An 11,011-nucleotide genomic window follows, 5' to 3' on the forward strand; every position below is an offset into this window, starting at 1 on the left:
AGTCAGGTTCCTCAGCTCATCCCATAGCTGCGGCTGCATCTCCACCAGCTCCTCCACACCAGACAGCTGGATCCCGTCCACCCCGCGACCCAACCAGAACCGAAACGCTTCCTGGAGAGCAAGAGAAAGTCAGAACCAATAGACAGAGAGTCTCTCTCTCTCTCTCTCTCTCCAGTGTGGATTCTGTGCCCTCGTCAGTTACCTTGACTTTCTCTTGGCTGTTCTTCAGGTAAGCCTCACTGAACCAGGGCTTCTCCCCTTTGTAATTCGGAGTGAGATCGAGGATCACTCGAATACCTGGGAGAGAGAGAGAGAGAGAGAGAGAAAGAGATCTACAGTAAATATCTACAGTATCTATATAGCGCCGTCCATACAGAAAGTATCTCACAGCGCTCTCAAAAAAACAAGGCAAAAAAAAAAAAAATGATAAACTGGGCTCACTTTTCTTCTGAGCCACTTCGAGCAGCCTGGTGAAATTCTCCATGCTGCCCAGGGAGGGGTCGATGGCCGTCAGATCCAGATTAGAGTCTGTGTCCCGAAGGCTTTTGTGTACTGGTCCCAGTACCAGCCCCTTGATCTTCAACTGGTTCAGCTCGTCGATGCGCTGGGCGATTCCTGGAGGGAGCGAGGAGGGGTGAGGGGTTACCAATAGAGTCGCTGCCTCTTTGTCACGCACAGGGCTGGGAATCAGACTCCTATTGCACAGCAGTGTGATCCAGTCCAGGTTTCACTGCTGCCAGCTTGATCAGCCCCCAGTGTGTCTAGCTAACAAGCTCAGGTGTGTCTGATTATTAAACTCCTAGTGAAAGCAGGACTGGATCACACTGCTGCGCAGCGGGAGTCTGATTATTAAACTCCTAGTGAAAGCAGGACTGGATCACACCGCTGTGCAGCGGGAGTCTGATTATTAAACTCCTAGTGAAAGCAGGACTGGATCACACTGCTGTGCAGCGGGAGTCTGATTATTAAACTCCTAGTGAAAGCAGGACTGGATCACACTGCTGTGCAGCGGGAGTCTGATTATTAAACTCCTAGTGAAAGCAGGACTGGATCACACTGCTGTGCAGCGGGAGTCTGATTATTAAACTCCTAGTGAAAGCAGGACTGGATCACACTGCTGTATCTAGGGAAACACAGCTCAGCAGAAAACTGACCTCCCTCCTCCCCCTCTCTCAACCTTTCCCCTAGTTCCTAATCTGTGCTTGCCTGCTGACTCTAGCCTCAATGCTGACTCAGGCTGATGTAAGAGACACTCCTGTTTATCACAAGAGAAACCAGACTGTACCGGATTTAAGCCCGGGGGGGGGTAACTGCAGCTCATGTGCCGCCGCCCCCCCCGCCCCCAGGATCACATGCTCCAGTCACTGCATAGACCTGTTTCCCAGGACAGGAACAGACAAGCCCACAGCCAGCCGGTCCCTTTGAAAAACATGCGAATGTTCAGCCTGACGACTCAGAGGAGGAGCAAGAGAGGAGAGCACGGCTTACTATTAAACTCTCAGTGAAAGCAGGACTGGATCACACTGCTGTGCAGCGGGAGTCTGATTATTAAACTCCTAGTGAAAGCAGGACTGGATCACACCGCTGTGCAGCGGGAGTCTGATTATTAAACTCCTAGTGAAAGCAGGACTGGATCACACTGCTGTGCAGCGGGAGTCTGATTATTAAACTCCTAGTGAAAGCAGGACTGGATCACACTGCTGTGCAGCGGGAGTCTGATTATTAAACTCCTAGTGAAAGCAGGACTGGATCACACTGCTGTGCAGCGGGAGTCCCGCTCCCAGCCCTGTGTTACTCCTGCGGGACGCCCCCCTACCTGCCAGGTCCCCCGTCCCGTCGCCATTGGAGTCCATGAATGCAGCAACGGCCCCAATCCTGTAGAGGGCGCCCTTGTGCCACCAGCTCTGCTCCGGGACGGGCTGGCAGCGCGGCGCTTGGACGATGATGGCCACGGCCGCGGCCAGCATGCCCAGCCAGCCGAGCCAGAACAGAATCAGCAGAACCCAGCGGGTCCGGACCCAGCCCGGAGTCCCGGCCACCTTGAGCAGCTCCTCCTTCGACAGCCCTGTGAACTTCACCCCCTCCTCCTCCTCCAGCACCTTCACCTGAGAGAGGAGGGGAGAGAGAGAGAGAAGAGGGGGGGGGGGGGGGCTCTGACAGAGAGGAGTGGGTGCAGCAGCAGCAGGGCTAGTGTGAGTTTCTAACCCTGCTCAAACTCCTGCCTCCTGATCATTGCAATATTAATAATAATAATACTAGACTTCATTGAGGGGAGCTCTGAACCCCAGGACTGGGTGCAGCAGCAGCAGGGCTAGTGTGAGTTTCTAACCCTGCTCAAACTCCTGGCTCCTGATCATTGCAATATTAATAATAATAATAGTGACAGACTCCACGGGGCTCTTTCCCAGGGGAGACAGTCTCCCACACAGTTAACTCCGCGCTCACCTTCACGCAGCCGTTCTTCTCGGCCCCCGCAGCCGGGCTCCCCTCCCCCGTCATTGGCTGCTTTTCCGCATCCAGCTCATTGAGCTCCACCTCCTTCAAACCGAGCTCCGTGTCGCTGCTCATCGCGAGAGAGCGTGGGGCGGCTGCACACACACACACAAACAAACAAATCAATCCATCCGCCCGCTGCTTTCTTACAAGGCCTGTTCATTTCAAAACACGAAGGAGGGTGTTCGGAATCTGCGCAGAATCTCAACCTCAGCCAATGATCTTCGAGGAGCGCTCCCCGCTGGCTGCAGCTCAGAATCTGCGCAGAATCTCAACCTCAGCCAATGATCTTCGAGGAGCGCTCCCCGCTGGCTGCAGCTCAGAATCTGCGCAGAATCTCAACCTCAGCCAATGATCTTCGAGGAGCGCTCCCCGCTGGCTGCAGCTCAGAATCTGCGCAGAATCTCAACCTCAGCCAATGATCTTCGAGGAGCGCTCCCCGCTGGCTGCAGCTCAGAATCTGCGCAGAATCTCAACCTCAGCCAATGATCTTCGAGGAGCGCTCCCCGCTGGCTGCAGCTCAGAATCTGCGCAGAATCTCAACCTCAGCCAATGATCTTCGAGGAGCGCTCCCCGCTGGCTGCAGCTCAGAATCTGCGCAGAATCTCAACCTCAGCCAATGATCTTCGAGGAGCGCTCCCCGCTGGCTGCAGCTCAGAATCTGCGCAGAATCTCAACCTCAGCCAATGATCTTCGAGGAGCGCTCCCCGCTGGCTGCAGCTCAGAATCTGCGCAGAATCTCAACCTCAGCCAATGATCTTCGAGGAGCGCTCCCCGCTGGCTGCAGCTCAGAATCTGCGCAGACAGGATCTGCGTGAACGCATCCCCGCGCCTCGCATTTGCGCTGACGTCAGTGCAACTCCACGCCGCTGTTGCGTCAGATCGAGGCGGTCCCGGTTCCGCCGGTTTCGAAACGCTTCTCCGGGACCGGGTGTGATCGCCGGGCAGCCCGGTCTGTCTGCAGCTCTGGGCAAAAGCGTCCCTCCCTCTATATATCGAAATAAACCCCCGTTAACATATTGAATTCCACGCAGTACAGTCCCACTCAGATAAAAACACGCACACGAGGAATCACGAGTCACGGTAAAACACCGAAGAACTGAAGGCAATTTGAAACCCCACCGCGTTTATTTAGGTAATTTATTTTAAACCAAACGGCGTTTGCGAGCGCCGCGATCGAGGATCGATTGATCGATCGATTGATTATTGATCGACTGCTCATTCATTCTGGCTGGCCCGCTGGTGTGATCTGTCGACTCGTGTTGCCCCCGGATAATGTTTAACAATGCGAAATATCTTTCAATCTATTAACAGAACAGCGTTAAAAAATAAATAAAAACACATTGATATACAAACCCGGTCTCCTACAGGCCCGGGAGCGCCTTCAGTATTGCCATTATTATCCAACTTAACGCGCACTGTCGGTAACGGTTCCGCGCTTAAACAAAGAAGTAACTCGATCTAATTAAACGCACCTTTGTCCAGTATGAAAATGCAGAGCAATGCAGAGCCTTGCAGAGCCTTGCAGAGAGTTGCAGAGCCTCGCAGAGCCTCGCAGAGAGTTGCAGAGCCTCGCAGAGAGTTGCAGAGCGTTGCAGAGCCTCGCAGAGAGTTGCGCAGAGAGTTGCAGAGCAATGCAGAGCCTCGCAGAGAGTTGCAGAGCCTTGCAGAGCCTTGCAGAGAGTTGCAGAGCCTAGCAGAGCCTTGCAGAGCGTTGCAGAGCAATGCAGAGCGTTGCAGAGCCTCGCAGAGAGTTGCACCTCCTCTTCCTGCTCTTCTCCTGCTCGGTGTGAGAGCGGATTGTGAGCCGGGGTGCAACCCCCGCCCGCTTTATATACAGGGGGAGCGGCGAGGATTTAAGGAGGCTCCGGGACTCCGCGCTCTCTCAGCAACGACACGGCTCCAGCGAGGGCTCGCTTCCCCAGCGCAATTAGCATTATATATACATACATGTGTATATATATATATATATATATAGAACAGCGAGCGGATATGGGTTTGTGTTTATTTCTTTTATTTGATGTTGCGTGTTGTTGTTCGTGTCGCGATGCCTTTCTCGAAGGCTACCTTAAATCTCAAACCCCGCCCCCCGTTCTCAGAACTGTACGGAACGTTCTTCGAGCGCAGGAAGTCACAAACAAGCGCTGAGCTTTGCAGAGCAACGAACCGACATAATAAAGCGAGGGGGGGGGGCTGGATCGGCCCCCACTGCAATTCAGAGAGGAGACCCCCGCTGCAATTCAGAGAGGAGAGGAGGAGGGAGGGGGGCTGCATCTACCCCCGCTGCAATTCAGAGAGGAGAGGAGAGGAGGGGGGGCATCTACCCCCGCTGCAATCAGAGAGGAGAGGAGAGGAGGGGGGCTGCATCTACCCCCGCTGCAATTCAGAGAGGAGAGGAGAGGAGGGGGGCTGCATCTACCCCCGCTGCAATTCAGAGAGGAGAGGAGAGGAGAGGAGAGAGGAGGGGGGCTGCATCTACCCCCGCTGGAGAGGAGAGGAGAGGGGGGCTGCATCTACCCCCGCTGCAATTCAGAGAGGAGAGGAGAGGAGGGGGGCTGCATCTACCCCCGCTGCAATTCAGAGAGGAGAGGAGAGGAGGGGGGCTGCATCTACCCCCGCTGCAATTCAGAGAGGAGAGGAGAGGAGGGGGGCTGCATCTACCCCCGCTGCAATTCAGAGAGGAGAGGAGAGGAGAGGGGGAGGGGGGGCTACCCCCGCTGCAATTTTCAGACCGTAGATGGGGCGACGTTAGGTCTCTCCTGCTCCTCTCCTCCCCCCGACGTAGCCGGGGCGACGTTAACAGAGAGGATTCTGGGAGGAGAGGAGAGGAGAGGAGGGGGGCTGCATCTACCCCCGCTGCAATTCAGAGAGGAGAGGAGAGAGAGGGGGGCTGCATCTACCCCCGCTGCAATTCAGAGAGGAGAGGAGAGGAGAGGAGGGGGGCTGCATCTACCCCCGCTGCAATTCAGAGAGGAGAGGAGAGGAGGGGGGCTGCATCTACCCCCGCTGCAATTCAGAGAGGAGAGGAGAGGAGGGGGGCTGCATCTACCCCCGCTGCAATTCAGAGAGGGGAGGAGAGGAGGGGGGCTGCATCTACCCCCGCTGCAATTCAGAGAGGAGAGGAGAGGGGGGGCTGCATCTACCCCCGCTGCAATTCAGAGAGGAGAGGAGAGGAGGGGGGCTGCATCTACCCCCGCTGCAATTCAGAGAGGAGAGGAGAGGAGAGGGGGGGCTGCATCTACCCCCGCTGCAATTCAGAGAGGAGAGGAGAGGAGAGGAGAGGGGGGGCTGTGATCTACCCCCGCTGCAATTCAGAGAGAGGAGACATTATATTTTCTTAGTTTTGCAAGTCATATGTATACCCAATATATATATGTATGTATGTATATGTGTATATGTGTGTATGTATGTATATGTGTGTATGTATGTATTATGTATATATGTGTATGTATGTATATGTGTGTATATATGTGTGTATATGTGTGTGTATATGTGTGTATGTATGTATATGTGTGTATGTGTGTATATGTGTGTGTGTGTGTGTGTATGTATGTGTGTATATGTATATGTGTGTATATGTGTATACAGTGTCAAATCCCCCGGGCGTGTGTTGAAGATCCTGTTTGATGGACGGCTGTATATCTGTTATCATTGTTCAATACTCTTGAAAGTGTGTATTATAATGTCACCCTCAATACTACAGAACACCACGACAGCAGCTCGAGCTTCTACAGCACATGTAATCATAATCATATTAATAACATTAATAATAGTCACAGTCATAATTATAATCATGTTTTTACCACTGAGGTTAGGACCCATAATTAGGACTAGGGTTCGAGTCATCCTTACAGTCAGTCCCTGTTTATTGTTTACTTGGTTCTTTCTTGGTCTTTCGAGCCTTCTTTTAATATTCCTCTGATCCCCCCCTGCCCCCCCGCTGGGAGTTACAGCTGCTCTTGAATTCCTGGAAGGGGATCCAGGCAGGGCAGCAACATCCTTCCTCTGTAAACAACACAGCGTGTGCCGGGAGAGGAGAGAGGGGAGAGGGAGTGGAGAAGGAGGGGGAGAGGGGGGACAGTGTAGTGCCTGTCTGTCTGTCTGCTTCCCATTGCAGAGCTCCTGTCTGTTTTAAATCCGCAGCAGCTAGTCTCATGAAAGCAAACCTGCAAACATTTGCCTGACATTTGAACCTAACTCTGCGGCGTGGAAAGGGTTAACTCCGAGGAGCAACGGGCTGTCAACAACACTCCCAGAGACCGGCATGTGCTTTTAGGAAGGAATGTTGTGTTGACATGAAATCAGACTCCCTCTCCCTCTCCCTCAGCCAAGAAGGACGGGCTCCAGAAGGGTTTGTATTATTATTATTATTATTATTAATTTGTTAGACGCCTTCACCCAAGGCGACTGACTCGCACAGGGCAGCGCAGGATCGGTTTATAGGAGAGCAGCAATAATAATAATCATCATCAAGGGAAGTAATGTTAAAGCAGTATAACGCATTAGTGAGAGCAAGAAAGAGTGCAAAGAAGAGAGACCAGAATTATCTCCGGTTTAAAAGGCATGTCGTATGCAGACAGGCTAAAAGAATTGAATCTGTTCAGTCTTGAACAAAGAAGACGACGCAGCGATCTGATTGAAGCATTCACAACCCTAAAAGGTATTGACAGTGTGACCCGGGGGCTGGGGTCGACCTGAATAAAGAAACAAGGACCAGGGGTCACAAATGGAGATTAGATAAAGGGGCATTCAGAACAGAAAATAGGAGGCGCTTTTTTTACACAGAGAATCGTGAGGGTCTGGAATCAACTCCCCAGTAATGTTGTTGAAGCTGACACCCTGGGATCCTTCAAGAAGCTGCTTGATGAGATTCTGGGATCAATAAGCTACTAACAACCAAACGAGCAAGATGGGCCGCATGGCCTCCTCTCGTCTGTAAACTTTCGCACGTTCTTAAAATGACGAAGCTCTTCAGAGTCGACTGGATGCGTGACTCTGAGCTGCCTTTGCGTCGTGTCAACCTTTCCCTGGACTTTGAAACACAGATTACAGGAAAAAAATGCTGAGGAGGCAGAGAGAGAGAGAGAGAGAGAGAGAGAGAGACCTGATATCTAGACCCTTCATTGAGTCAATCATTAAACTTATATACAATTGTTCTCAGCTCTTAAGTTGCAGATTTCAAATGAACATTTAATCAACTGTAAGAGCTCACACTATAAATATTTTTTAAAGATCCAGTAGAGCGGACGACCAGTTCCACGCAGGGTCTGGTTCAGTGATTGAGAGCTCGGCTGGACTGGAAACAGCAGAGGGGCCCCCGGACCGGGCTTGGGAAAGTGCTGCTCTCTTATCTCTGTGAGAGACTCATGCTGAAAGGTCAGCAGGCTTTTCTGTCAGACAAAGGCCAGCTCTGTTGGGTTTCCATAGCAGCAGAGGACTATGACCCCCTCCCCCCTGTTGCTATGGAAACAGCCTTTCAATAGAAAGGAGTGAAAGGATGGCAGACAGGCTGGCGTCAAAACAGGAGACATTATCCTACTACAATTTCAAGAGCTATAACTGAATTATTTAAAACCAGCTCTGAGTGTGAAAACAAAACCAAGCAGATCACACATTGCACAGTCCAGTCATTTATTATGAGAGCAGACAGGGGGGGGTTCTGCACACCCCTCACATCAAGAAACAGGAGATACTGAAGGTAAACCAGCTTTAGAAAGACAGTTAAACTACAACTCCCAGGACCCTCTTCTGTTCTTCCAGGCAGCCACGTCCTTCCGCAGAACCCTGGGTAAGAGAAAGGCGATGACGTCAAAGAGACAGCCAGGAGATTCTAGATTTCATAAAGCACGCTGCAATCCAACATGCAGACAATTATAAAATGTTGCCTTTTTATCCAGAATTTGCAAAAAATTAAGTGTTGACATACTACAGAGAATTAAACAAAATGTTATCTGCAGACCCCCTCCCCCCTCCCCTCGGGGTGCGGTCCCATCAGACAGTTGGAGACCCCAACAAGCCATCCCCTTCTTGCACTGACGGCACCAGTGGGTTCACCTTTGCAGGTTCTGGTCCCAGTTCAGTGCGTAAGACGTGTGCAGGGTTCATCACTGGGACCGCGCCAAGACAACCGTTAGGAGTTGAGACAGAAAGACCCACCTTGTAATGCTGAAGTCCAGCGGAACGCCCCCACTGCCAGATCTGTAGAAACAAACACACCAAGAAATGAATCCATGCGAGAAACAACTCACTGGTCTTAACCTTCAAGAAATACTCCCGAGGCAAAACGAACCAGACCAGGAGAGCGCGCAGCGGGGAGAGCTGCAGCGTTCACACAGACGAATCTGAACCTAGTCTCAACGCTGCTTGAGGAAAGCACCCTCGCACAGGAGAGAGCGTGTGCCAGTCTCTCGAACCCGAGTCTTTGCAAATCAGAAGGTACAGTACCAGTCAGTCATGAATTCTCAGACTGGGGCGGTAATGAGAGTCATCACGCGAGACTGGGAGAGAAACGCACACCAGCTAAGAGGACCAAATAATAAAATCACACACCTGGTGTCTGGTGTAAGCAGAGCCCTGGAGTCCCGGGTCCCAAACCTGCGAGAGAAAGAACGGACAGGAATGAGAGTCAGTGGAAGAGCGAGGATGAGGTTTTATTGAACTGGACCCGCGTGATCCTGCAGCTTCAGATATTCCAGTCTCTCAACAGGGATATTCAGCCGAACGAGATTCCATACGAAAATCATCACCACAGCAGGAAGACGCGCTTCAGAACTGGAAAGCATGGCTTTACAAATCACAGAGCGAATCTCTGCCCAGGTCAACACACTTTCACAAAAGCTGCAATCCGTGTTCAGGTAGAGATGCCTTATTTAAAAAAAAAAAAAAAAAAATCTCTTCAAAAGTGAATGGGACTGCTTACCGAATTCAGCTGGCTTCAGGATGCAGGTCCATCAGCCGCCACCAGAGGGCGCCGGCACCACTGCAAGAGATAGGGCTCTGCAGGTCCATCAGCCGCCACCACTGTAAGAGAAGACCTCCGTTACAAGCAGCCCCTGGACTCCCGGTTCACAGCAGAGACGCACAGCGTCCGCAGTCACTCAGGTTGTTCGGTTGTATTTTCACACTGAATCAAAGTGAGCTAGTTTATTCATCATTGAGACTGCAGAGCCCTGTAGCACCAAGCAGAGACCCCAAATCAACACGCAGTCAGGGCACAGTATGCATAAAAGAAAAAAAAAAAAAAAAAAAAAAAAAAAAAAAACCTAGAGTCCACGAGATATAGCCTCGAGACAGGCACTCTCAGGACAGCACCCCCTGAACAGTTGGAATCCGGCAGCCCAGGTTGACAGTACAGTCTCTAGAAGGCAAGAGGACTCACAGCAACTTGGTACAGACATTCCAAAAAACCAGTACTGCAGACAGCCTGCCAGGGATTCAATAATAATAATACTGCTACTGGAGTACAACAGGAACTGGGAGGCAAACCAGTTCCACCTGCACAGCCAGGTCAGCATCGCAGAGCGAGCTGGGGCAGGCCAGTCACTGACAGTAGAGGCGACCTCGCTCCTCCAGAACACTAGCGCGGGGGGGAACGTTAGATTCCCGCCGCCCCTCACACAGGCGAGCCCGCCCGGTACTGTGAGAATTGGGATTCGCAGCTCACCTTGTGCGAGTCAGCCCAGGACTCGGATCCATGGTTACAGGAACCCTGTGTATAGAGGAGAAGAGTTCAGCATTTTTCCCCCCCATAGTCCGTTACAGTTTGCAGAGCTGAGAACTGTGAGAATCATGTCAAAACAAGCAGAATACACCAGATCAGGGTTGACCTCAGCTGGAAGAGCTGCAGTGTTCACACATACTAATCTGAACCTAGAAACCCTCATCACAGCCTCACACAGGAGAGCGCGCAGCGGGGAGCGTGGGACAGTCTCTCGAACCCAAGTCCTTGCAATCAGAAGGTACAGTACCAGTCAGTCATGAATTCTCAGACTGGGGCGGTAACGAAAGTCATCACGCGAGACTGGGAGAGAAATGCACGCCAGAGAACATCGAAAACCAGACACTGAAATCCAGCTCCTGGTCAGGGGGGGTGTGGGGAGTCTACAATTCAAAAACTAGCCTCCTTAAAACTCATTCTAAAGATTCTCTACAGGGGGAAGCAGCAGTGAAGTGGATACTAACCTGCAGCTCCATCTCCTTCCAGCGCAGCCCTGCACGGTCACAGCCTGCAAACGAAGGACAGATTCAGTGCACAGAGCCTCGCTGCGGCTCGCGGCCCGGAGAGACACGGGAGGACCCGCTGCGTTCAGATCTCACACTCGCATCAGCGGGAGGTCAGACATATGCTTGTCTTTAGTGTTGAAAATCATCACGACGGCAGCAGCACAGCAAGGGTTAACAGCAAAACAAAACGGGAGTGCTGGAGACGGGAACGAGACTCCCGCTGCACAGCAGTGTGGGAGTCCTGAGACTAGGAGTTTAATAATCAGACTCCCGCTGCACAGCAGTGTGATCCAGT

General features: G+C 52.0%; 1 protein-coding gene, 1 long non-coding RNA gene and 4 other non-coding genes across 6 annotated transcripts; all 6 read right to left on the reverse strand.

Annotated features, from left to right (window-relative positions):
- Positions 1-3: 3 nt before the first annotated feature.
- On the reverse strand, positions 4-4,069 carry LOC121310137 (4F2 cell-surface antigen heavy chain-like; the record flags this gene model as incomplete). Its single annotated transcript, XM_041243433.1, has 6 exons — positions 3,969-4,069; positions 2,446-2,588; positions 1,817-2,105; positions 442-615; positions 203-297; positions 4-111 (listed from the first exon to the last, which is right to left on the reverse strand). Coding segments are annotated over exons 2-6 (789 nt in total), but the record flags the coding sequence as incomplete, so codon positions are not given.
- A 4,041-nt stretch (positions 4,070-8,110) lies between these two features.
- LOC121310138 lies at positions 8,111-10,940 on the reverse strand. Its single transcript, XR_005948736.1, has 6 exons — positions 10,675-10,940; positions 10,157-10,201; positions 9,413-9,513; positions 9,043-9,087; positions 8,650-8,691; positions 8,111-8,277 (listed from the first exon to the last, which is right to left on the reverse strand). It is a non-coding gene; the product is annotated as an uncharacterized LOC121310138 (long non-coding RNA).
- On the reverse strand, positions 8,479-8,606 carry LOC121310142. The gene has a single exon (XR_005948740.1). It is a non-coding gene; the product is annotated as a small nucleolar RNA SNORD22 (small nucleolar RNA).
- Positions 8,916-8,989, reverse strand: LOC121310140. Its single transcript, XR_005948738.1, has one exon. It is a non-coding gene; the product is annotated as a small nucleolar RNA SNORD31 (small nucleolar RNA).
- On the reverse strand, positions 9,171-9,243 carry LOC121310139. Its single transcript, XR_005948737.1, has one exon. It is a non-coding gene; the product is annotated as a small nucleolar RNA SNORD30 (small nucleolar RNA).
- Positions 10,440-10,512, reverse strand: LOC121310141. The gene has a single exon (XR_005948739.1). It is a non-coding gene; the product is annotated as a small nucleolar RNA SNORD31 (small nucleolar RNA).
- Positions 10,941-11,011: the final 71 nt, after the last annotated feature.

Source organism: Polyodon spathula, unplaced genomic scaffold (genome assembly GCF_017654505.1).
Source record: "Polyodon spathula isolate WHYD16114869_AA unplaced genomic scaffold, ASM1765450v1 scaffolds_1741, whole genome shotgun sequence".
In the NCBI taxonomy this organism is placed as follows: domain Eukaryota; kingdom Metazoa; phylum Chordata; class Actinopteri; order Acipenseriformes; family Polyodontidae; genus Polyodon; species Polyodon spathula.